General features: G+C 39.6%; 1 protein-coding gene across 12 annotated transcripts in view; it reads right to left on the bottom strand.

Annotated features, from left to right (window-relative positions):
• ANKS1A (ankyrin repeat and sterile alpha motif domain containing 1A) overlaps positions 1 to 27,841 on the bottom strand; it is a 120,141-nt gene that overhangs the window by 41,809 nt on the left and 50,491 nt on the right. For 7 of the 12 annotated variants that reach the window (XM_081915544.1, XM_081915542.1, XM_081915537.1 and 4 more), the window contains 4 exons: positions 26,693 to 26,807; positions 24,385 to 24,926; positions 5,746 to 5,796; positions 4,064 to 4,130 (listed from right to left, as the gene is read on the bottom strand). In XM_081915544.1, coding sequence (XP_081771670.1) covers positions 4,064 to 4,130; positions 5,746 to 5,796; positions 24,385 to 24,926; positions 26,693 to 26,807 — 775 coding nt within the window. The remainder of the gene's footprint in view (positions 1 to 4,063; positions 4,131 to 5,745; positions 5,797 to 24,384; positions 24,927 to 26,692; positions 26,808 to 27,841) is intronic. The other 5 variants (XM_081915543.1, XM_081915545.1, XM_081915540.1 and 2 more) reach the window with 2 other exon arrangements.

Below are 27,841 nucleotides of genomic sequence, written 5' to 3' on the forward strand. Positions count from 1 at the left end.
CAGACTTTCTATATCAGCAGGAACTCAGCTGCACATGTATAGGCATCCCTTTAGCATGTCCCCCTCCACCCTCCATGCTTTGAGTATACCTGTAGACTTGTGAATAGCCCTTTGCTCACTTCTAATTTTAGAATTAAAGGAAAAGCAAACGCTAGGAATTCAAGTCTTTGAAGTGAGATCGGAAATGACGAGACAAAAACTTGATGAGCAACACCGGGAAGTTCTAACTGCCAGCAGTCTAAGTGACACTGAGCAACAGAATATAGAGTGTTATGGCCCACACAAGCAGGAGAGGGGACAACCCATTTCTAATGGTAGTACTCAGTAGAAGAAGCAAGTCTCATTTGATGGGCCACACATAAACATGTAGCCTAAAGGCTAAGCTACTGGGAGTGGCACAGTTCCAAAGGCCTCAGATCAGTTCCTTCCACTAGGCAATTGTTATTTCTACTATGTAAAAAGAACCACTTTCAGCAAGGCTGAATGCTATGCAGTATTTCCTGGAATGTTCATTACTCCTGTATCAGAGGATTATGACTATGAACACAATGGACCCTTCCTCCACTTACATTGTCCATTAATAAAAACATGTATCCCAAAATGCCTTTAAAAGCAGATGGCAAATTTAAGCGCACAGCTACACATTTGCAATATTTATCCAATTTAAGCGAGTAAATTTAGGTAAGTTGAAAAGATCACTGCAGGCAGGCAAGCAGGGAGGGAGGGTTTCTTTATGTGAACAGGACCAATTACGGAGCCTCTTCAGAAAGGGGCATAATATGCTGAGGTGGGAAATCCAATCCAAAGAACAGCCTGATAGTTTCTTTTGAAACTTAAACTAATTTGAAGATGATTCCTTATGTTGAACTTGTTACAGAATAAGGAAAGGATCTGCTTTGGCTGCAGCTCCAGCAAATTTCCTTCATATAACCTTTATTCTACAGTCACATAATCAGATCAGGTCATTTTATAGGAAAATTGAATGACTCCCAGTAATGTGCTGCAATAATGGCATACACTTTCTGTGGACACACACGAGACTCCTATTTCACTCCTCCTTTAGCCAGCGCAAGCAACAAACCTTAATCCGTGACTTAGCATTACATCCAAACCAGGAATCATTGTTTGTTTCACTCCAAATGAACCAAGATGTTATGCCAATATTTGTTCTTGGCTTACCAATCATGGTTCATTGGAAGCAAAACAAATCTTGATCCCCAGGTAGGACATAATGCGAAGGCAACGATTGTAGTTAGTTGCTCCCACTTGCTGGAAGGGAGAATTGAAGAAGGAATGTCCGCATTCACAGTGAACCATTGGCTGTAGTTTACTGTAACATATGAATTGAGCGAGCAAGAACAAAAGGTTGCTGATAAATTCGTATTTTTAAATAAACAAATAATCAGAACAGCATTATGGAGTGCCGGCTGGGGGGGGGGGCCGACGATGACTGACAGAAGCAAATTATATATGGCAGTCAAATGCAGCTCTGATCTGTTTTAGTTTAACTGATTTGCCAGAAAGTACATTTTTCTGCATCAACCAAATTACAGAAAAAGCAATTCTGCCAAACAAGGAAGATCAATGAACATAATCACACTGGTCTTCTTTAATACCCACATTGAAATAAGTGACTCCCACCTTGCAGTCTTTTCTGCATAGATTACTAGGTGCTTGGCCTGTATTGTATTGCTTGTGTAGAAGATCCTATAAATTTTTTTATATAAGCTATTCCACTAACATATAGGTCAACGCAACACTTTTGAAAAGTCTGTGGCTTTTGAAAAGATGAGGCTTCTAGGTTCATGTATAGCACTACATATTTGTTTCTATGTTGTCTGCTACAAATATGAAATATATATCCAGCTAAATACTTATATTGTTTGGCCTTGCATGGATTTTTTTTTAAGTTCTCAACCAGGGGGAAAAAGTTTTTAAAGTGAATGGTGTATTTTCATCTTAGAAAAATAACCTATTTCCAAAATGCATTCTTTAAGAGTTCTTTATGCTGTTATCTTTACTTGTTGTAAAAATAATTTGCTTTATAACGTAAAAAAAAAAAAGGAAACTGCAACAAGATGTTGCGGTGTACGCTCCCTCCTAATACAAGTTCTCTGTTCAGAGGTCCAGCCAGCCATTTCATCCAAACAGGGCATGCCACATTCTCTCTCCTCCTGCTTTTTTTCTTTGAAAGGATATCCAGCATTCCTTGGTTACTGAATATGATCAGTCCTCCCTGGACTGTTTCTGTGGTTTCTTCACCACTTTAGTCTCATTTTAAATATTTTTTTTAATGCTTCTGGAAACCTGGGTGGGGCAAGAGGGTATACCAGCCTTCTCTCTGAGGACCTGTGGGGTTATCAGAACTAAGCAGTAGCTTACAGCTTATAGCTATATTTCAATCCGCATTCTTACTTCATGCTTCCATTCCAGGCGTGGAAGAAAATGTGTGGCTTTTTTATTTTATTTTAGCATCCTTTAATGAGCTGTAAAAACTTGGAACATTTCTGGTAGTTTTCTGAAAAGCAAGTCAGTCTGCTGCAGCACCTCTGAATGTTTTCATGTTTTTGCCATGGGCTGTCACTGCTGCTTTGTTCTGCATCACATTTTTGAATACCGTACTAAAATATTCCACAAGCTGCCACAAGGTTTAACCAAAGATGAACTCCTGATAATTTAAAAATCACTTATTCTCTACTCCTTATATGAGGAAGTATTGCTGGAAAAACCTTGCTATTCCCCTTCCTCTTGCCCCAGACTACAAGACTCCTTAAAGCAATCTGATGAAAATGGTGCTTTAATTATTACAGCAAGGCTTTTTCAATGACTTGAAGATGCCACCTTCAGGACTTCATGTTGCTACAAATTACTGTTGAAGGCTTGAAAAGATGGGGGTGGGAGTAGAACTAGGATGCAGTCTTCCACCTTTGTCAGAAAGTCTCAGTCAAGGTTGCCTATGAAAGAAGGCAAGGGACTGAGGAAAGTGGTATAAAAGGCATCTTTTCCCATGGCAAGTGGGGCTCTGACTCATGTACATGCAAGACTCAATATCTAGAAAGTGATTTTTCATAAATGAAATCAAGCCAGGAAATTATCAAACATATGGGCCCTTTATATTGATGGTTTAAGGTTGCTTTAAAAGTGCTTTGTGTCCTGCCCTCTCCTCTTTTTTAACAGATGGTATTTTTTCCCTGAGTATTTAAAATGTCTAAAAATACAATATAAAAACTATACAAAAGGAAAGGAAAAAAGAGCCAAATAGACCCGAGTAGAAAAAAGGCAGCAGATAAAACTACAAGGAATCCATTGTACTGTATCTTTTTTAAGCCCTGCTCTTGCTGCATTTCGCCCTGTAGTCTCTTTTTGCCTAACCCCACCAAAGCTTGTAAACTCTCTGAACACAGAGCCCATTTCTAACAAAACATAGAGGCGCTTCCTTCCTCAACAAGCCTTTTAAGTGGAGATCTTTATCCTAGTCTGAATCTGTACTGGATTTAAAGCTATTTTCATATATGATAATTTTTTTTAGTGTGTGCAATCATTTTGAGATACTTTATGGTTAGTAATTCATGAACAGAATCAAAGAAATAGAATATCTAAATAAGTGAAGGAAGGCAAAACTGGGGTCAGATAAAATGCATGGTATGAGCAGCAGTGAAAGTGGAGTTGTAGTAAAGGGGGAGGGGTAGCCAGTCCATTAAATTAAGCATCATGGGGGGGGGCGGTATCCAATATCATGAAACCTGGATTTCTCTTCTCCTCATATAGCTCTAAACCCCACACCCCCAAATTTACTCCAGGGGGATCCCCAACCCTGGCCATTCCGCTGGCAGATAAATACTGATGGATATCCCCATCTAATCAGGGACTGCAGAATAGCAAATTGCTGCCTCTTATCTGGATTTCTGGTCTTAAAGGGAAGCCTTAACATAGCTGAATATCTCAACTATGGGTTGAGAAATACCAGGTTCCCTAATGGTAAGTCCCAAATGGGCCCAACTTTTTGTACTGCTCTCTCACTTGTTTGAATTGACTCACACCCTTTAGCAGTTCAGTATGGTACCTGAAATCCTCTGCTGTTCCTGAGAAAAGTCAATGCCTTCACCAATGGAGCTCATTATTTTTTCAATCTGAAAAACATAAGAAATTATTAGTGATAATTGAGCAACTCCTGACTAGAGAGCTTCTTAATCCTATAATTGTATAAAGGTACACGTCCAAGAGATTTGTATTGTTGTCTGGAAATAATAAATTCATGGTAAATATAAGAGAGAGAAATCTACAGAAGCATCTTACCAAGCTGATGACTAGCAAGAAAGTGATAACATTTGTTCAAACTATAGAATAATCTATTCCTCTGATCTCACCTTAAAATACAGAAACTCCCCACTACCAATAAAGAATATGCCACTCCAGCTAAGAAGGGAACCTTCAAGACAAATAACCCAATACCAAGTTGCTTCTACTGAAAGGCTGCAAAGACATTAGGATGAGCTGGAAAACATGAACAGAAAGCAGCAGTATTCTAAAGTACATTTCAACCAGGAAGAGAGAAGCCAGTCAATCTAACTGAACTACAGGTTCATGTAGCATTTACATCACAAAAAAGGAATCCGTTGTTGCAGTCAATGCCACATTCTGGATATTATTATTATTATTATTTAAAAAACAACCTCTACATCTTTTAAAAAGTACTTTGACAAGTGGTCTTAAGTACCAACATCTAAGCAGATCTTCAACCTACAGAGTTTGATGCCCAGGCACTTATTGTGCAATCCTGGAGGAAGGAGGAGGAGGAGGAGCTTCTTTGGGTTTGTTTGTATGCTCAAAAACCTAGGAATACTGTCTAGGAATAGACATGGATGGCAAATGGTGTTGATGGGTTTATGCCCAATTCCTGCAAGACAATGATATCTAATCCTCCATTTAGTTCTGCACTGTTCAACCCACAAACCTTGACATATCAAGTTACTGCACATCTCATTTAAGTTATCAAGTTTAAGATGCACTTTAACAGCAGTGGAAATAGACTTCTGAGGTATTTCTTCATAAGATCTGCTATCTTATGCTACCATAATAAAATCAACTTATTATGAAAGAGAAGACTGAATCTCAGATGACATCCCTGACAAATTACCAAATTAATGTAGAGCTGCTTCTTATGAGCAAATGCCTAAGGACATTTAACAGACACAATCATATATTTTCTCTGTTCATTTCACTTCTCCTGCATCAACTTTTAGATTGTAAACTTTGGGGGGAGGAAAGTACCATGGACATTAATTGCACTACAACAAGTAAACAACAACAAAAGTAGCAATAGGTTAGATTTACTCCTGTTGAGACACCACGGCTTTGTTTTAGCAATTTTTTCAAAAGCAATGAAAGGCCGCTCCTCTCATTTTTTTAGGGTCCTCTATGGGCTACCTCTAAAAAATTGACATTAAATTCACATCCCCTCAGTATGATTTTATAGAAGTAAGCTTGTAGCATAATGTCTAAATGTCAAAGACCTCCAGCAGGAAAAAGCATTTTTATCCAATAATCGTATGAGTTACAACATGTTTGATATAGCACATTGACTTTTATAGGACTCTACAAATAGCACCAGAACAGACTCAAATGTTTTCAAAACCCAGCAAAGGAAAAACACAAACACCAAGAAAGCAGAAAATAACTGCACACTAAGCAACCCCAGCAGTCAGCCTGCTTCCCAGATTAGGCAAAGTTTTGCAGGTTTCTTACATTGGAGAAAGATTGAACTTCGACGACATCAGGCACCTGCTGCTGAAACTGCTGGGAAAGAGCAAAACACGCGTTTCAATCCATTAAGTTAAGCACAATTTTGTCTAGGAGAATGGATTATGCAAGGTCTCTTCTTAAGACTGTTTGATTCAGAACAGCACAAGTTCAGGCCAGAATTTAATAAAGGGCCATGTTTCTCCCCCCCTTTTTTTTTGTACCATGAGTTGCCTCCTGGTCTTAAGCACTGCAGGTAAAGTTTTAAACTATTCTACAACTTCTATGGTTGGCTGTGCAATTTAACATTAAAATGAGGTAGATACTCAAAAGCAGATGTGGAAATAGGGTTCCCAATGTTTTTAGTGCACTAAACTATTTTCAGATTTCCTGTTTCTCATACTTTACAGATAGTTACTTTATGTTACTTTATGTATTTCTTTGGGGGCAACATCCTGAAAGGAGCCTTCTTAGATTGCAGTCATGGGGACCATGGGGATGCAAGAATAAAAGAAACACAAAGACAAGCATTTTGAAGTCCAATATACACAAAACAGTCCAATAATTTTTTTCCCTGAGTATATAAGATGACCCAATAGAAACATGGATTTTGATCAGTTATTTCAGCTGAATGACGTCTTTTTATTCCTGACAAATGCCAATATGTATAAGAGTGCAGAGAACTTTTTTGAAGTCTAAAAGTATGCTTCTCCCAAAAGCATATACTGCAGCTTAGATAGCAAGACACATGAGCAGTGCCCTACTCATGAAATGGGACTATCTTGCTCTCTCTTCCTGATTGCAGCTCAGTGCTTTATGAAAAGCCTACCTTGTGAGATATTATGTAGAGCAGGCATGGCCAAACTTGGCCCTCCAGATGTTTTGGAACTACAACTCCCATCATCCTTAGCTAACAGGACCAGTGGTCAGGGATGATGGGAATTGTAGTCCCAAAACATCTGGAGGGCCAAGTTTGGCCATGCCTGGTGTAGAGGCTCAGAGGACAATCTTTCTACCCCCTTACAGGAGTTGAAGTGACATTTCAGTCATGCTAGAGACCCTTGGATCCAAATCAAATGTTCAACTGCATTCAGATGATACACTATTCATTTTCCCCACATACACACACTTGCTTACATCACCAAAAAAAACCTCACGTGAGAACTTTGGGGTTGCTTTTTTTAAAAAGGAAAACACCCTCAGATTTCTTATGCACCAAAGTTATATAAGAGTAGCATGGGATGACTTAATATCTGAAGGGCCTTGTGAAACCCACAAGCTTATAATCACATTAAATAGTAACCACTAGGCAAATTCAAGTACCTATTCTTTGTGGCCTATCTGGCAACAATTCCCTATACTTATTACTGTATTTATTACATTCATAATTTTCAAAGGGCACCTCAAGTTTACCCTTGAAGAACAGCTGCAATCTAGAAGGTCAGAGATGCTTTGAAGCCTTCACTAGCTCAATGCTTTGTTATCCAAAAATGTTGGCGGTAGATTTTTGGGTGGGGTGGGGAGAAATGGAGGAGTCCAAGTAAACAGTCCATTTTGGTAACAGTAACTAGCTCTGCTCTTCTATCGCTCCACCGACAAATCCTATTATGCACACCCAACATGCAAGTGCCTCAGCATTTAAGCCTAACAAAGTCCCTCCATTTAGAACAGCTGTGCCCCTCCCTTAGTGGAAATGTGGACATTTGCCAAAAGGCTTCATTTAGCATGCACTAACAAAAGCAGCTTGACATACTCTGTGCTGGAAAACAAATAGAACTTCCATGTCTGTTAATATCTTTTGCCTCTTCAATCCCAGCTGATGCATAAAACACTTAGACATAAAATTCTTCTGTAAAAAGGTAAATGCCCTGAGGGATGCTTCAAGGCTGCCCACCTTGCTTTTCCCAGTCTCTGCTAATTTGTTTCAAGAGTGTTTTTAAGGATAAAAAATAGCTCAATGAACTTCAATGAAGGGAAAGCGTAGAACTCCCTTTTGTGCCAAGTTACTTCAGTTTTGATGAAATAATTAAAAATGCATCACAAGCGGCACTAGTTCTGCCTTAGTGCTGCAGGGCCGTCAGTATCAAACTGACAAACAGGGAACGAAAGGCGTATGCACTCCTCCCATTTAGATACTTCTCACGAAATCCCATTGAAACAGTTTCCCCGTGTAGAACCCCCCATAACCCCTGAATTTAAAAAGTCAAAGGGCATTTTGGCATGAGAGCTGCTCTAGGCAAAGCTGCTTCCTGGTATGCCCATGCTATTTTTGTCTGCATTTTGCTTTAAGCAGTTCTCAAGTCAACTTCAGAAATTGCTGTTTAATTTTTGGGTGATGTCTCTGAAGCCCTGGCTTCTGATCACTAACAATCCTATGAATTGCTTCTGAGGTTAATCTAGCTATCCCTTTGAACCTACTGCCAAGAACCAAGAACACTGATATTTCTTTTTTTCCTTTTTTTTTAAGTGCTTGGGTTATAGATTTCTGTGACAAGCATAAAATATCATGCTTGTGCACAGCCATTCATATAAAAACAGTACAGCAGAGAAACACAGCTCAGTGCATGTTGTGGTTTACATATGGTACATGTAGTAACTATCTGTAGATAGGCTGAAAATTAATTCAAAATAAAAGGTCTCTCTGTGATCAATGTTTTTAAGTGCTACAGAAAAGGAGCAACATACAGTTTGCTGCCTCGACAATTTCTTGCAAAAAAGACAAATCATTCCCATTGCAACGTAACAAACATCTAACTGTGCCAACATTATAAATCCAAGATAGTATAAAAAGGAAATGGTGATGCTGTTGCAAGTCAGCCTGGTTTAACAGCTTCCAAAACTGTGGGAGGTGAACTGCTACCAGGGAATTTAATGTGTGGGCAATCCATGGTGCAAAAATTTACACAGAATCTAGTAAGCACTCTATCTTTGCAAAAAGCAAGATTTCTCATTCTAATGATTGCAAGAATATATTTGGAAGCATTTGTCAAGTTGCCAATCTTCATGCAATAGAGTTAACTCAGCACAGATCAAAGCTTTCACATGCTTCTCCCATCTTTTCCAAGGGAGTGCTATTTCTCAGAATGCAAGCACAAAAATGTTGCTAAAGGTTAATTCTAACCAACTTCTATTACTGCTTTTGTCAGTGCACTCGATCATGCATCAAGGTGAATGCCACCACCAAACCAACCCCTCAGCATGTTTATCCTGGCAAGTGCCACTTAGTTCTATGAAACTTTTGTACAAAGCATGCATGAATGCGCAGGATTGCTGCCATAGTGGAGCATTCATGTGCTTTGCTCACTTTTCAAGCAATTTGGTATTCTTAGGATTTCATACAATCATACAGAGTTAGAAGGGACTGTGAGAGTCATCTAGTTCAATGCTCTGCAATGTAGGAATTTCAACTAGAACCTCGGATTAAAAATCTCCAAGGATAGTCCACCACCTCTTATGGAAGTTGGTTTCATTGTAAACAAGTGATAGCCTGGAGTGGAGATTTTCTCCAAAGGCCTAGTCAGATTATTATCAGCCATGATTGGACATATTTTTTAAAGGCACTCTGGAAAAAATTTTGGTCAGCAGCACCAAACAGCAGCTCAGGTTTGTAGGTTTCATCCTATCACCAGTCAAGTTGGAAGCGGAGTTAAAGCTTCTTGTTTAAAGCTAGAAGCTAATATGCATCCAAAAAAGGCCTATTACTATGCTAACCGCTAATACTTTTGGAAACACAAGCTACAGGCTTTTTCTTTCTCAACTTTATCCAGCAACTTTTCTTCAGCAAACCAGTGGAGGATCAGTTGTTGGACAAAGTGGGGCATATCCTCCTAATATTCTGAGTCTCCCCCCCATGTCCCAAATCTGCAAAGCCATAGTTCAGCCTTTCTACTGTCACCCACACTTGTTATTAATGCATTTACCACTGAATCAGATGCTTACTAGATTCTTCTGCTCACCTCTGCTTAGCCAATAAAAATAATCACTACCAGAATGTCTCCAGTATCTTTCTCCCACAGAAATTGCTTTGGTGCGGCAATGGATTCTTTTGCTCATTTTCCTCCCCATTTTCCTCAGGAGTGATGGGGTGAGCCAAGATTTAGAATGAATAGGGGGGGGGGTCCACTGGTAGCACTCTCTGTTAATCAGCCCATGCTGAGCCAATTAGCACCATGCATTCTTCCTGTAGGTGTTCACAAGCCAATCAGAACCATGCTTTTTTCCTGTGCTGCCATCTGCAGCATGTGCCAGAAAGATAGATACTCACAGTGGGACCCTTGTTTACTTATCTTTTGTGTAAGCATGGAAGGGCGAAAATATTAACCTGAAGTATATTTTTAATAATATTTAAATTGCATAATGTGTTCTGATTTTCATTTAGGGTTTTAACTAAATTAAAGGGAGGTGATATAACTACAGTTAATAAATTAACACCAGGAATAAGCACTACTTAATTCATTAGAACTTATTTCAGAGTAGACAGGTAGCTAACAGAATTAGATTGTTCATGTTGCTGCTCTTCTATAACCAGCTTATCTTATTGAATCAATTAAAGCAAGTGAGCCTGGTTTCTTTTCATGTCATTCATGATTCTTTTCTCACATTTTATTCTCACAACCCAGTGGATACCCCAAGGTCACCAGGGCATTTCATAATTGAGTAGTGGTTTTAACCCTGATTTCCTACACCCTAGTCCATTTAATATTCCTCTGCATTCTGGAAAGAAGGCAAAGTAGTAGGTAAGTTGGGGAGGGGAGGACAATCTTTTTCCATAAGGCTGGAAGGTTAGGGGGACCTTATTAACAGGGTTATTTAGCACCTTTAAGAATAACCAATTCACGTTCCAATCCCAGCTGGGAGCCATCCCAACTGAATTTAGTAAGACTTGCTTCCGAGTAATGTATGGTTGTTGTGACATTAACTCACACTATGAATTTTGACAGCAGGACCCTTCCTTAGCTATGGTTAGACACTTTTCAGTTTACTTAGGCACCAAGTATTCCTATAACTGCAATGCATTTGTTTCAACGCCTCTGCAAGAGAGGAGGGTGAAAAGAAAATCAGAACTTTGTCCTGTCAGTGCGACCTCCTTGGTCCTTATTGGCCCCACCTACATGACCCCCTTGGCCACAGGTAACCCTATCAGGTCCAGGAACTACCAAATGTCACTGCAGCAAACCTAGTGTTTTAAAAAATATTGTATACAACTTCAGACCTCTTTCATCCCTTTCAGAACATTAGAGAAAGATGCTGACAAGCTTACCTGGATTTGCTGCTGCCACATAAAGCTTGGTGTATGTACCTTTGCATGAGGTTCCAGGGAGTAGCAACAACATATCTATAGAGTGCATCCCCAAGTGTTTCTCTTTTCTATATGTTTTTTCCCCAGGCAAACTGGGGCCATTACATAAAATGTCAAGCAGCTCTGAAAGTAACAAGTTGCTTCTCTTGCCTGCATTGTGTGTTCCTACTACAGTTCAGTGCATCTGTCAACTAGCATGGAACTCTAAGGAACAATGTTTTATTACTGGAACTTCAATTTCCCCCCCCCTGTAAAATCAATGCATATGAGGTAATATTACCCAGTAGTGACCGGTTTAATGATTATGGGAAAGAGGTTGTGTTTATTTGTAGCAGGGATTTGTGATAACAAAATAGTAAAAAAGTAATCAGCAAAACAGTGGGTGGAAGACACTGCGGAAGAACTATATGCAGTGCTTTTTTGGGGTAAAAAAAGTGAGGTGTCAGTACTTATATATTGATATAAGTGTCATAGGTGCCAGCACAAATTGGGTGCCACAGGCAGCAAAAAGTGAGTGGTGTCACAAAAAAAGCCCTGACTACATGTATATTTTGGGCTACAGCTGAAAAGTTGTATAAAATATCATCTCTTTTTGTTCTGTGTTATGTTCTATACTTCTAAAACTACAAAAGCCACAAATTAGAAGTGCACAGTATTTTGATTTGACAGTCCAAACTACATCTTATAAAATAACAGCAATACAGAACTCTGGATAAGGTTATGTTGGTGTTAATTTTCAATTCTTTGTTTCTAAATTTACACAACATCACAATGGAGAAGAAATCTGATTAAATTTGTAGTCAAACTGACTAGCTAGCAAGCATAAAAAAAAACCCACTATGGGTTTAGGGTATGAATGGATTTCCCTCACACTGCACAAAACATGAGAATTTAGATAATAGTTAATTGTACAGTAAAACCTAAAACACAGGCCGTATGGATATGGAATGCTATACAGTCATATCTCGGGTTACAAATGCTGTGGGTTGTGCATTTTTGCGTTGTGGACCGCGCCAAACCCAGAAGTACTGGAATGGGTACTTCCAGGTTTCAACACTCATGCATGCGCAGAAGCACAAAATGACATCACGCGCATACGCAGAAGCATGGGATCGCATCACATGCATGCGCAGATGTGGCTCTGTGGGTTGCGAACATGCCTCCCGCACAGATCACATTCTCAACCCGAGGTATAACTGTACTATGCCTCTCATTACAGTAGGGTAGCTATATGTCTGGAATTTCCCAGACATAACTGGGATTCGGTCGTCAGAAACAGTGTCTGGGTGAGAATCAGATAAATGTCCAGGAAAATCTGGATGTATGGCAACCCATGTTGGAAGTGTAGATTTTGGTGAATTTCACTAAAAATAGATCAAAAACTAAAAGCTCAACAACTTTTGTGTCCGGATTTTCACTTTTTGAAATATGGTAACCCTACATTACAAAACAACAACCAAGCTTCTTAGGATTTGTTTACTTAGCTACTAATGACCAAAATCAACTCTAGCTTACAGGTGTACTTGTGCTGTTGTACAAAGTGCACACAAAGAGACTCATAGAAATTAGTAAATGTAAACTGCATTTTCATTCTTGCTTTAGCTTAATTAGGAGCCATACAAAAAAATCTCAGTTTGAGAAGAGCCTTGTTTTTTTCCTGAGGTTGAGTGCTAAGTAAATTGGGTTTTTTAAAAAAGGCAAGAACACAGCCAACATTTTTTCTTAATCTAATTAAGAATATTTAAATAGAGGCAGTGATCATTTTGTGCACACCCAACTGACGTGCAACTGCTGACATGTGCATTGGTCTCAGCCCCGGAGCAGGAGCGGAATGAGCTTACGCACAAATGCTGATATGCACAATGACCCTGAACTCAACCCCTGCACAAACAGGGAGTTGCCTGTATTTTAATGTAATTAGTCTCTTTCTTCTATTTTCTGAAGAAGCTGTAACTTCATATGCTCAATTTAAAAAACCTCTTGACACAAATATAGTTTAGAAAAGGCAAAGCTAATAAATAGGCTTTATGGAGCCTAAGCTCTTGGCATATGAGCACATTGTAAAATATAATTTACAATGCAGTGCAGGCTAAGAAGCTGCTGAGCAGTAACAGTCTCAACTAAACCTGAAGTGATATTTTCATTTTGAAAATAGAGCCTATTTCAAGACAGCCTAAAACAGGAGTGGGCAGAAGGTAGATCAGAACCAACTGAAAGATCTCTAGGTGATTTGAAGCAGATCAGCAAGAATTTCTGACTCCCAGTTTAACAATGACAACAAAATTACTCTGCCATCCTGCTGAATCTGTTTGTGAAAGGGTTGTAATTTCAGTTCAGTTTTGGCGTAAAATAAAACTTCTAGTCTCAGAATTCTTTAATTCTAAACATCTGCTTCTTGCATCTGTCTCTAGTTGGTGAGTGACAAGTTCTGGCAAAAAACAACAACAAAGTTCCTGCAAGCATGAAGCCTGCCTACCCCAGTCTATAGAGAAGTAGCACTTCCTGAAGATAAAAAATTGGTAATCAGATTATTTCCTAGCAATCCGTAGGTCTGGCAGACCTCTGCAAATATGGCTTCCAATACATTGTTATTTCTTCTTATTGCTTCCTGACATGCAATGAAACTAGAAACACCACAAAGGTTGCTTTTTGTGTGATCATAGATACAATCCATGTGGTCCATAGAAAAGTAAGCACAACGACATAAGACCAAACCAAAACTACTCTCATACTTTCAGGTTTATAGCGCTGTAGATACATACATAGAAAGTTTATTTGCATTGGCCACTAGCCATGGCAATAATGCTGTAGATACCATCAAGAGCATGTACAGAATCTATGGCCTTCCGCACAAATAAAATTATGTTCATTTATACACAAACAATGGGACACGGGTGGCGCTGTGGGTTAAACCATAGAGCCTAGGACTTGCCAATCAGAAGGTCGGAGGTTCGAATCCCTGCTATGGGGTGAGCTCCCGTTGCTCGGTCCCTGCTCCTGCCAAAATAGCAGTTCGAAAGCACGTCAAAGTGTAAGGAGATAAATAGGTACCGCTCCAGCGGGAAGGTAAATGGCCTTTCTTTGTGCTGCTCTGGTTCGCCAGAAGTGGCTTAGTCATGCTGGCCACATGACCTGGGAGCTGTACGATGGCTCCCTCGGCCAATAAAGCAAGATGAGCGCCGCAACCCCAGAGTCGGTCACGACTGGACCTAATGGTCAGGGGTCCCTTTACCTTTACCTTATACACATACAGACATTATACACATTTCAGGTAAATCAGCTGCAAATAAGTTAATGCTGATATTGCCTTAGAAAGGCAAAGGCAAGTAATATGTCCCAGAACATGTGAAAAGCTACCAATGAAGGACAGCTTTAGCATTTGAGAAGGGTAAAAGGAAAATATGAAGTCATATTCTTCTCAGTAGCCAAGAGCAGTAAAAACCGTAAGATTCAGTTTATGAATTACATGACCACATTGGACCACAAGTCTTAAGGGAATCTAAAACCAATGCATAATTAAGGTAATATATTACTTGTCACTATCCTTCCTATAAACTATAACCAGGACTCCACAAGATAGCAATTACTACACAGAGAGCAAAGCCAGGGCAGTTTATGATGCTTGGCTAATTTGGTCAGCAGCTTCATGCCACAGAATTATAGGTTTGTAAGTTCACTGTTATTTCATTCCACATATACATAATATAGTAGGCTTGCCTGTTAAGAGCTTGGCAGCACCAATATCGAAGGCTTGAAAATTTAATGCTATTCTTATTAATCTGAATTCAAAGTAATAAAATAAAGTTGCATGCCTTACAAATTACCTAACCAAATGCATGGCCTTTCCTTAACAAGGAATATTATCTGGACATGGACTAAAGACATAGCAATTTTAGCAGAAATATGTACCCTGGCTGCCTTTCCTTTCAAAAAAATCAGACAGCTCACTTTCATCTTGAATGGATCACAATGGAAAGGTTAGCAACACAGACTGAAAACTAGATTCTAAGCAGTCAGGTAAAGATCAGCTGGGAATATGGAATAAGCTTGGGATCTGAAGCTCTGAAACAAAACATGTTTTGAAGAAGAGTCACCCCTCCACAGATAAATTAATGCTGCTTTTAAAAAAGGATGCGTAGTTTCATTTTTCACCATATACAGTAGTGGCAGCGTTTACCAGAAACTTTTCCAATTCACCTGACAAATGTTTGCCAATGCATATAACTTATTTAATTATATATAAGCACTGCAAATTCATACTAACAAAAAAACTATTGCTCTAGCAACATGTGATCTTTAGTTAGTGCAAGAACAAGAATTCTATATTTAATGCCCCAAAATCTGTCAGATCAGAATTAAAGCGATCTCATGTTGGCTCGCGCTCCACAAAGCTGAGAAACTGAAAATCAAAGCAGGTGCTCTAACAGGATGTCTGCAGTTTAAAGTATTTACAGTGGTGATATTCTATAGATTTGTGTACAGTACTTGCAATACAAACCGTATACAGTATATATAGTATATTACAAGGTTCAGTTGCAAAAAGCATTGCTTCACATGACTTGTTGCAAGGTAAACAAGCACATATTCTAAAGACAGACTAGGAACAAATTAGGAATTATAGAAAGGTCCATGCAGAAGGCAAAAGGGAAAGTTGCAAAGTACAGTTGTATCTTGGATCCCGAACACGCTGGAACTCAGATGTTTTGGCTCCCGAACGCCGGAAACCTGGAAGTGATTGTTGCAGTTTGCAAATGTTCTTATGGAACCCAAATGTCTAACGCGGCTTCCAAATCAGAACCCAAGATTTGGTTTTCAAACGTTTTGGAAGTCAAACAGACTTCCAGAACAGATTCCGTTTGACTTCCAAGGTATGACTGTACACTAAAAAAAAGGGGGGGGAGAAAGTAGCGTGGGATAATTTGGTAAAGGTGTCTCAACATTAGACTAGAGCACTGTAGTTATGCTTCCAGGCATTGCTACATAGTAGTGATATATATCTGATCTAAAATCAGAAGTGACAAATATCTGAGAATCCTTGGCACAAGTATTCTACACGCCCAGTCAAGCTGGCAATGTTTCCAGTCCTGGATGCAGCTGATCTACATAATAGGGAGAGTCCATGGGCTGGCTTTACATAAGATGCACAAATGAGTTGCAGTTCTGGCTGCTCTACAGCCTGCGTTACGCATCACATTTTTCCTAGATGACCTCTGTGTGGGGAACTGCATATGCAACATGTGTCTCTCAATATGTCATGATTACACATGTTTGGAAACCATACAGGTCCCTAATGTGCAAACTGTAACAGCATAAAACATTTTCTGTTAAAATTACTAGTACATTTACAGGATGCCTCATAAAACTGATGCAAGCAGTTTAAACTTGTTTCACAAATTATGATTGGAAATTGATTACACTGGTACCTCGGGTTAAGTACTTAATTCGTTCCGGAGGTCCGTTCTTAACCTGAAACTGTTCTTAACCTAAAGCACCACTTTAGCTAATGGGGCCTCCCGCTGCAGTTGCGTCGCCACTGCGTGGTTTCTGTTCTCATCCTTAAGAAAAGTTCTTAACCCGAGGTACTATTTCTGGGTTAGTGGAGTCTGTAACCTGAAGAGTATGTAACCTGAAGCGTATGTAACCCGAGGTACCACTGTACATTGTTAACCAGGTCCTAGCAACTAATGGTAAATAGAAATACCAACTAGGTAGGATTATTAAGGTGGGGGTCTTGTAGTAAGGTTAAAGCTTACTACAAGAAGTAGTAATGGTATGTAATGAACTGAAAAAAGATGTTTAAAATAACATTTGTTAACCCCCCCCAAAAAAAAAACCCCAGAAGCTTTCCTTTTGGGAATTATAGGGATAGAACTACCCAAACTGTATAGAAATTTATTAATGTATGTGATTACAGAGGCAAGAACGTGCCCAAAAATGGAAAGAAGAAGTCATCCCAGCAAAAGAAGAATGGATACAAAAACTTATGGAATATGCAGAAATGGCGAAACTTACCAGAAAAATAAGAAATCAAGATAACACAAACATTTAACAAAAGAATGTAAATGGTTTATGGAATATTTACAAACAAACTGTAAATAGATAAGAACATTGGCAGGATTATTGTAATAGCCTGCAGCTTTATAAGAGTATACATTTAAAGTAGATGAGTAAATGAGCAAATTAAGTTAATTTGGATTTGCAGAAAATATTAAAAATAAATTTAAAGAACAACAGAAAGGGGGGAAGGAAGTCAAGTTTTGAAATGGTAAAATTATTGAAATGTATAAAACTGAAAATCATTAATAATAATATAAAAGGGATTATTAAGTTAGGGGAACAAGAAATGTGTATTGTAAGCAGGACCAGACAAATTTTAAACATTGTTTATTACATTTATATCCCACCTTTTCTCCAAAGAGCTCAAGGTGGCACACATGGATCTCCTGCTCCTCATTTTATCCTCACAACAAGTTTGTGAGAAAGGTTAAGCTGAGAGACAGTGACTGACCCAAGGTTAACCACTGAGCTTCATGGCTGAGTGGGGATTTGAACCCAACTAAGTAGGTGGCGCTGTAGGTTAAAGCCTCAGTGCCTAGGACTTGCCGATCGAAAGGTCGGCGGTTCGAATCCCTGCGGCGGGGTGCGCTCCCGCTGCTCGGTCCCAGCGCCTGCCAACCTAGCAGTTCGAAAGCACCCCTAAGTGCAAGTAGATAAATAGGTACCGCTTACCAGTGGGAAGGTAAACGGCGTTTCCGTGTGCGCCTCTGGCTCGCCAGAGCAGCGATGTCACGCTGGCCACGTGACCCGGAAGTGTCTCCGGACAGCGCTGGCCCCTGGCCTCTTAAGTGAGATGGGCGCACAACCCCAGAGTCTGTCAAGACTGGCCCGTACGGGCAGGGGTACCTTTACCTTTACCTTAAGTTAGAAACAGAGCTGATCACTAAAATCAATTACTTACGTGATTTCAGTGAGTCTACCCTGAGTGCAACTTAGTTAGATACCACCCTTTGTATTTTCTAATTTCTTAGATATTCTGTTGTTTGTAAAAGATATTGCTTCAGGCCACTCTGTTTAGATGTCCCTAAAATTGTTGTATATAAGCACAACTGGATTTCAGAATTAGCTGAAATCCCTTGCATATAATTTTTGTTATGATGTCTCTGAATTAAATTTACAGTGGTACCTCGGGTTACATACGTTTCAGGTTACATATGCTTCAGGTTACAGACTCCGCTAACCCAGAAACAGTGCTTCAGGTTAAGAACTTTGCTTCAGGATGAGAACAGAAATCGTGCTCCGGCGGCACGGCAGCAGCAGGAGGCCCCATTAGCTAAAGTAGTGCTTCAGGTTAAGAACAGTTTCAGGTTAAGTACGGGCCTCCGGAACGAATTAAGTACTTAACCCGAGGTACTACTGTCATTGTTGTGTTAGTCACTTTCTTCACAAAGGTGACCAACAGCAACATACAAAAACAGTATAAACACTAAAAGTGATTATAACAAACACAGCCAATAAAAAGCTAAAACACAGCTTATATAGTCTGGAAAAAAGAAAAGCACATCAACGTAGACAAGACAGGTCTTACAGATTCTGCCCACTAAACAAAGCCACAAATTCAAATCGAGGGTCCTGGAAAAACAGGAGTTTTTGCATGGCACCTAAAAATAGATAAAGATATCACTGGGCATGCCTCTTTATGGGGAGTATCCCACAAGCAAGGAGCCACCAGTGAAAAGCCCCATTCTTGTGCTGCCACTCTCCGAACTTGCTATGGAGGGGTCACATGGAGAAGGATTCAGATTATGAATGCTGGGTCCAAGTTGGTTCATGAGGGGAGAGGTGGTCTTTGAGGTATCGGGATCCTGACCTGCAGAATACTTCATAGGTTAAAAGGAGAACTTGAATTGGAGACTTGAAACTAACTGGCAGCCAGTTTTGTTGTTCCAGAATTGGTGTTACATGTACAGACCACTCTGCCCCAGTCAACAATCTGGCAGCTGAATTTGTAATAGCTGCCATTTCTGAACCATCTTCGAAGGCAGCCCCCTGCAGAGCTTGTATGAGATCTGGGCTGGGAGTCTTGTTAGAATAAAGTTATAAACTCAAACAAAGAAGCAGCCTGTTCTTGGTGCAGGGCACCCAACCAGCTTAGCCCTCCAAGGCCGGGGAGAAATGTACTCAGCTGCCCCCCCACTCTGCACAGACTTGTTTAAAGGAAGCCCCCCCGCCCAACGCATTGCAGTAATTTAACCTAGTGGTAACCACAGCATAGTTAACAGTTAAAGTTGGTGGAAGACACTCGGTGCCACCAAGGCCAGTTGAGCCTCCAACAACAGGAACTGATTCAGAAGTACCTCCAAGCTGCATATCTACTCTGATCCCATCCATCTGGTCAAGGGAACCACCCACTAAGTGTCTTAGTCTTGTTTGGATTGATCTTCAGATTATTGGCTCTCATCCAGCCCATTACCAGGAGAGACATGGTGAGCACACCCATTCATAAATAAGTACTGTATAAATAAGTATTAAGTACTGTTTTGCTCATTTGCTTGAATGGGACAGACAGTTCTTTAAAATAATGAAAGCCATACAAAGTGCAGTCTAAAGATGTTCTACACCTGAAAAAATGCATATATACAAGTTAAACATGATTCTGAAACTGGCATGCCAGCATTTCACATCCTGGCAGAGGTGTCATACAACCTACTCCAACCTTCAAGTACAAAAGCAATTTATTCACATTATGTAAAATTTAGTGTGCTTTGACTGCTGCACACTGAATTCACGTCAGCTGAATATTTATGAGCAGATTACAGAAACAAATTTACCACTTTAGCCTTCAGCTAAGTTTAAAGGCATTCAAATATTTATACTAACTACAGCCCACTTCAGACATAAGTTCAATCCTTAATTTATTCCACAGTGAAGTGGAGCAATAAGCAAGGTTCTGCTATATTATGTTTTGCTTCTTCCTTTGATATTCCTACATCCTGCTTTTAAGACATTGTCGGGGTGCAGACTTCAGCCTTTGCCATTCAACAAGCCTACAAACCTATATCTGAGGTATATAGTGTGCCCCATTGGCTCAGAAAAGGCTCTTACTGACAAGCCAGTAGTATCTGTCTTACTTAAGGGCTCAAGGTAGGGCAGAACTCTGCCTTATGCAGCTTCAGGTTGGGAACAAAAGTGAGCACCTATAAACAAGTCATTCCTTCCCATTTTAACCTAACTTATACACAGTGCTAGTTTTCTAGAAAAAGATGCCAGAACTCACCATGAACACCATCCTTGTTCTCTTATAATGGTAATGGTGCCTACCTAAGGTGCCAGAACTGAGTTCCAGCAAGTTCTGGCTGGAAATAAAACCCTGCTTGTACATGCCTTATACTCTAGTACTTACTCTATTAACTTTGGTCATTCTCAGTTGTATCCCATGACTCTATACTGTACTTACAGGTTCAATCACTTTCATGTACCTTAGGCCAAAATCAGTTCCTCTATTATGTTTGTTTTCCTGAGCTTCACCCAAGACTCAATAATTTAAGAGAAGCTGATTAGCAGCTTAATTACTGAACTGTGATTTGCGTCTGAAAGTCTCTCATCCAAACTTTATTTTAACCACAGCAGCTTCAACATTTAGCTGGATATATTACACACAATTTCATCTCTAAAAGAGGTTTATATACATGCCACTAAGTAGCAATACAGGCCAGATTCTGAAAAGACAGAATTCACAAATATTACTCACAAACATACTACAGCCAGATTTATATTACAGTACAGTATATCATATTAGGATCCTCTGTATTTGGATCCAATAACTGTATTTGGAATCCAATAACTGTATTTGGAAAGAATGGATGATAGGATCAATATATTAACACTGGATTTTTATGAAAGTATCAAGGTATTTTAAGAGAACATAAATTTCTAATGATGCCTAGTGTAGACATAGCTTCAACTTAGCTAACTATTTAAGAAATTATGAGTAAATTTCAATCTTCCCACACTTGAATTATTTCCCTCTCCTTGTCAGTGTTAATCATGAGATAGCTTTGCATCTGTTAAGAGTTACATTAAACATGGTTGCAAACCAGTGCTAAACTTCTGGTTAAAACGCTAACCTAATAACTTTAATGTGCCCTGAGTTAGATTCAGATTAAGTTAACCATACTTATTTCCATATAAAATCAATGAAAGCAAAAAGAAGGTGCCTTGGTCCGCAAGAAAAATATGCAAAAATCTACAACCTGGCAACAGCTTTATTAGGAGGAAGCAACATGTCACAAAATAATGAGCAAACTTTCCTTTATCTGTTTGGATGCTGTGCAGAGGCAGGGGGTTAGTGAAGAGAGGAAGAACAATAACTCAGCCTACAGATGGAGACTGCAGACCATCCTGGATTAGTCTCTAGTCAGCGCATGTTTCAGGTTATACCTAAATCTGTTCTGGGGGTTCCTTGAACTATCTGGAGCAGATAGATTCAGGTAGGTAGCCGTGTTGGTCTGACACAGTCGAAATAAATGAAAAATTGTCCAGTAGCACCTTAGAGACCAACTAAGTTTGTTCTGGGTATAAGCATGCATATGAAAGTTTATACCCAGAACAAACTTAGCTGGTCTCTAAGGTGCTACTGGACAATTTTGTATTTATTTGGAGCAGATAGGGGAGAGGAAATTCTGTGTTGAAGGCAAAAATCCTTGTGCTAACAGGATGACTTTGTTGGATACCAGCCTTCATCTAGACTCAGCTAGATAATGGTTAATGGTGACAAGGAATGAAGAATTTCACATGGTAGAAGAGGAAGGAGTATGATCTCCTATGGAAGGAAAAGTCTATTTTCTAACCAGCTCAGTAAACTGCATATGAGTTAAAGCAGTTCTTTTAACAGCAATTAGCGTTCTGCTAAATAGCTACCAAATACATGAGTCAAGAGCTGGACTTGCTTTATTTTTTCAAAATGCAGCCTAGACTACCATCAGAACACAGATGGAACAGCAAATAACCATTAGTACAGGACAGCAGGATGAGTAACTGTTCCAGCAGTTCTCTATAGCCCTAGTATCACTGACCCCAATCAGAGTCTTTAAAGATGATGTAACCAATAATTTTGAAAGAAACAGACTGAACATTAAAACATCATTGGAAAGGTATTGTGAAAGCTCTTCAATGCCCTGTTTGGGAAATAGAACATCTTGAACTATTTAAGGCCACTATATACAAGTTTAGACAGCAGTTGCACTCATTTATAATTTTCCAACACAAAATATTTAGATAGGAGTTATTAACTAAGATCAAAACTGCAAGTGTTGATGGCAGTATTCATTTTTGCAATGCATGAGACAGTTTCCAGACCAAGAACTGTTATTATATGCAATGTAATATATTTACTCCTAACATAAATTGAATCATATGTAGCACTCCCAGCAAACAGTACAAAATTATCAGTCATGGCATTAATCCACAGCAATGCAAACAGAACACACCACTGTGCATAACCACCCACCTTGATAAAACAAATATTTGTTTCTGTACAGGTATTTTTATTGTTTCAATATTAAAGGAATCCAATTCCTTATGGAAAGACAATTCTGTGCTGTTTTGTAAAACATAGATTTTTCTGCAGTCGGCTGATTATATTAATTTTGCCTGATACTTCCTTCAGCTGTCAGAAATATAGGTGATTATCTGACAGGTGAAAATTTAGGCATGTGTATTGCAGATACCTGAAAACATTAGAGCACAAAAGGGCAGTGTACTGAATCCATAAAACCAATGAACTCAGAGCTAGCACAAAATCTGCAACCATAATCTTCTAGACCTCGACCATAGATTAAATGTGTTCCACTCCTAGACCTCAACCATAGATTAAATGTGTTCCACTCCTAATTGTTCTTCCTACAACTTCCTATACTTTTGTCATGTGATGGACTAGCCTTTTGCAGGCAAAGCAAGAAGAAAAATGCTGTGGCATATATGACTCCGTATGTATATGGACTTGTTTGCATAACACTGCTTGGGCGAATTAAAGTCCTAAGTGAAGATAGATACACGCAGGGAGTCATGAACTCTTAATCCCACCTCTCCTCCCCTGCCCCCCCACTCCTTTCTATCAGTAGCCCATCCCCTCCTCAGGTTTATTATTTGCTACCTATGTAGTATTGGTAAAAGAAAAAGTTGTACTTTTTAAAAAATAGACAGTATTACCGGTACTTCAAAAATAAGACACAGAATGCATATAGTGTTAGATTCGGAGAACAATGCTTCCAAAATAATCCCATGTTCACAGTATTTTTGGAAACTATGTCCCACTGTTACTCTGGCTAGGTGGGCGCAGGACAGGTCCTCCTGTTATTTTAAGTAAATTGTCATATTCCCAAATGTGCAGAATCGTTTAATATAAAGGCTAATCTATTTCTTATGATTACAAAGCCATGCCACTGAACTATATAAATAGCAATTCTTTTACATAAATAGTGACTCCATTATTTCACAACGGATGTAATTTGCCAGACAAGCAAATTCCCTTTACATTCGTTTTAGACTGGACATGTAGTTCCTCAAAACTGACCCTCAGTTGGAGTTTGAGCCCCTTTTAATTATTTAGAAGCAGTTTATACTTGCATCTTTCATGTGACTCTACTTTTAGAGTCCGTAGAATCAGCATTACTGAAGAATGCTTCAGTAATGCTGTGGTGAAGCTTCAAGAGGGACACTTAATCTTAGCTGAGTTATTCACTAAGGCAACTTTCTATCAGCAAGTTTAACCAGTTAGTGGTCTTGCACATGTAACAGTAAAGCTGGCTTTCTATTAATCTTCTGAACTAGTTCCTTTAAGCTACCTGTGCAAAAGTATTTAGGAACTCCTCATCTTTACTGATGACTTCTCATTTATACAAAGCAGACAGTGGTGACCTAGATATGTGACCCACTCTTTTCTACAAGCTATTCTAGAGAGAATAAGCTGTGGAAGCTTTTCCAATGTGACAACTGATTCTCCAGCACTTTCAGCTTCCTCCCCCCCCACCCCCACCCCAGCAGTACAGAATTCATTCTACAAAGTCGCAGACAAGCCAAGGGAATTCACACCCTGAACCTGAATTTCTAACAATATTTTTAAAAATCTTTTAAGCACCCCCCCCTCAATTCTGCACCAACTATGTTCAGAGCTCCAGATTCAATTTATGAGGATAAATTGTAATTATCTACAAAAAGGGGAAGTAAAACAGAGATATGACAAATAGCACCATCTCCAATCTTTTTACCCTCCAAAATGCTGTATTAAAATCAACTCTTGCAACAACATTCCACTGAAAACAGATTTATAAGGTCAAGGTCAGCCTTACCTCATCCCACTCTGAAGCAAATGAAGGTGATTTCTCCAGCCTTTTCTTTCCAGCACTACAATTGGAAAGTGATTCACTTCTGCTCCCCATAGTATCGTCCTCTGTTGGGGAGGTGGTCAAGAGGTCAGAGTCAGATTTTGACAAGCTACGGCTAAGTTTGAGTTCTGCTCTGGGCTTGCCTCCTGGGTGAATTCTGCCCACAACACTGCTCTTGTCTCCTTCCTCAGCACCACCAGGGTGCTGTGGCAAGTGAGGATGTGCTAAAGTTTCAGGGTCCAACTTGTTGTCACTGGTATGGCGGACAGTTGAATAGACCACTTTATTTTGGTCTGCAGTGCTAGTCTGTACCGATATGGATTCCTCAACATCTTCAAGCTGCATAGCAGTCCCCTCGGTACTTCCTTTGCCCACAGCAGAAATAAGTCTGAAAGGGTCCTCATTTATTTCACACACTGGAGAAGAACCATGCAGCAGACCTGAGAACTGATCCAGCACTTGGACATCTTGGGCATCTGCTTGGCTGTTGCTGCTCCTCCTTTGGTCTTCGGTAAGATGGAAGCAAAACAAAAAAACAAAGGCCAAACACAGAAATTAAGAAACAGAGCTTCGGCTTTCCCTCACTGAGAGGGAGAAATTAAAAAGAACAGTTCAGTATTGTTCTGAGTGCTCAGATCGTACCCGAAGTCAGAGCATTTATGAAATTCCAAACACTGGCCTGATTTATGCAATCTGGCAGCCCGCCCCGTTTCATTTTATTCCTGTTAACACTAACAATCAGCCCTTGCTATATAAGGTTTGGAGAAGTGCTAACTATACTCTGCAGAGAGAGGGGCAGGCTGAGACTCCTGGAACACAAGATATTTCCATAAAGGCCAAAGTGTTATTTAGAGCAGCACTCCCTACCCTTGGCACAGAGCACTGGGTGGGGAAAAATAAAAGCTGCAAACAACCTGCAAGTTCAAAAACATTTCCCCCTCCTCCCTACAGCTGCTTCCTTCCCTAGTGGCTTGAGCTCACCTCCTTATGCAAGAGAAATAAGAGCTCTGTAGTGAGGTTAACTCCACCAAAAGCTTGCTTCTCATTAACAAATTCCTCTACACAGAGTGGATTGCCCTATTGCTTGCAATATGAACTGCTGCTGAAACGTGACACTTAACAACAAATTAAAACATAAGTCTAGATTTAAATAAGAGGACCTAATTTAAAGCATTGGCAGATATGAATTATTCAAAAGTTTGTAGTGAAGAGACAGTTTTATTAATACAATTTCCAATATTCACTATAGGTAAAAGTGAAATTCAAAGACCTTCCCCCACCTAGCACCCTCACTACAAGACAAAGGTCCTTAATAGCTAAATACGGGATGGTGTTTAAAGGGCAGAAAGAGGCAGGACCAAAAACATGGCCTTTTATAGTACATATCACTCTTGGTTAAAGGAATCAAAATGTTATGCCTAGGTTTCAAGCCCTAAGTCCCCCCCTTGCAGCCATTTTAGAGCTCCTTTTATATTTCCACAACAGCCATGTGAGGTAGGCTAGGCTGAGAGTTGGTGACTGGCCCAAGGCAGAAAGTGAACAAGAAACAATTATGATTTATATGTGTTTATAATGTGAAACTGCATGTGCTCAGAGTATTTTGTTTGTTTGTTTATCAAGGTTTAGTTTGGGGTTTGCTGAGAGCTGTCAAACTCCTCAGGCTCAGAGCATATTTTGTAGTCCACAAAATATCATGCCATAATTAATTTCTCAAGCTTTAAGATACTACAATACTTAATTTTTGGTACCTTATTTCATGTGTTCTTTTTTTAGAGGAAGGGGGGCACAATTTTGGGAACTGCACCGGGATCCACAACCATTTTAATCCAGCCTTGGCTAAAGGTCAGAGGCAAGAAAGAGATAAAAGTGCAGAATGTCTTCCCACCTTCTGTGGCAAGGACTGAGACTATTTAATGTGGTATCTATACGTAATGTTAATATTTAGCAGCACTGCATTCAGAGGGTGGAGAAGCAGCTGACTGTGTGTGTTGCACACTGGAACATTTGACTGTCCCAAAGCCAGCAATGAAGCCCAACAATAGGGTCACTGTTCAAGTGAAACAGTGGATGTGCTTTCCATCTCCTAAAAGCAAAACAGCAAACAGAAAAATATTGTCTGTCATGAGCAAAGTCTTGTGAGAAACCTTTGCAAGCGTTTTAGTAATGCTCCATATTTAACACTCCAAACTATGCTTTGCTATCAGAAAAACTGGTGTTGCTTTTTTCTAAGTACACTTCAGTGAAATTGGAAAGACTTTGAATGAGCACTTACCTTTTGATTCGGGACTTGGATATTGCTCAGAATGACTAGAAGAAAAGTCAGAAGAAGCTTGGCAATTCAGTGGCCGCTGGCAATCTTGGGAAGACTGACCTTTTCGTGGCCAGGCCTGCAAAAGGATCTTATATTATTTAAGTTCCAATGCCATTATCAAAGCAACATGTGCCAAAGCGCAAACTCTACACCCAGATTAATACTTCTGCAACTTAAGTACAAAATGTTTTCTATATATCCAGCTTCCAAGGTTACAAAATGTGACTTTGTATAAGTGGGAACTTTGAGAGGTGGCAGAAAGGAATAGAAGGGTAAAAAGGACAAAACGTTGGTTTAGATCATGAATTAGATCATGAACAAGGTTAAGGGAAAAGAAAATAGCATGGGAATCACTGAAGCCCTGAGCCCCTGAAAATGCCTACCTCCTTGTTTTGATAAATCAGATGCTCCCTGCTTATTTCTAAGCTGCTCTTTACAACCATGATGATTAGAAAATATGGTTTTTAGAATGTGGAAGCATGGGATTCTCAAAATGCCAACTCTAATACCAGATGCCTGACACCATATTGCACACCAATCCAGCAAGCATGCCAGTTGTACACACATATTGTACTATGTCTTGACCGTACTACTTTCTGCTTTTTTCTGTTACATTTGATTTCACATCTCCCTTTTTGGTGGTCATGACAAACCTTCCTGAACATGTTACCACAGCAATATTCATCAAACATGTCCTAACCTATCTAATAATAATAATAATAATAATAATAATAATAATAATAATAATAATAATAATATTTATACCCCACCCTCCCCAGCCAAGACCGGGCTCAGGGCAGCTAACAACCAATAATAAAAACAAGTTGATTAAAATACAATTTTAAAAAGATTAAAATACAACATTAAAACATTAGGATGCAGCCTCTTCACAGGAGGAGAAAGGGAAAAGAAAGAGGGGGAGGAAATCAAACTGATTCTAAGCCAAAGGCCAGGTGGAACAACTCTGTCTTACAGGCCCTGCGGAAAGAAATCAGATCCCGCAGGACCCTGGTCTCATGAGACAGAGCGTTCCACCAGGCCGGAGCCAGGGTTGAGAAGGCCCTGGCTCTGGTTGAGGCTAATCTAACTTCCTCAGGGCCCAGGACCTCT

The sequence above is a fragment of the Podarcis melisellensis genome (assembly GCF_964234715.1).
Source record: "Podarcis melisellensis genome assembly, chromosome: 6".
Classification (NCBI taxonomy): domain Eukaryota; kingdom Metazoa; phylum Chordata; class Lepidosauria; order Squamata; family Lacertidae; genus Podarcis; species Podarcis melisellensis.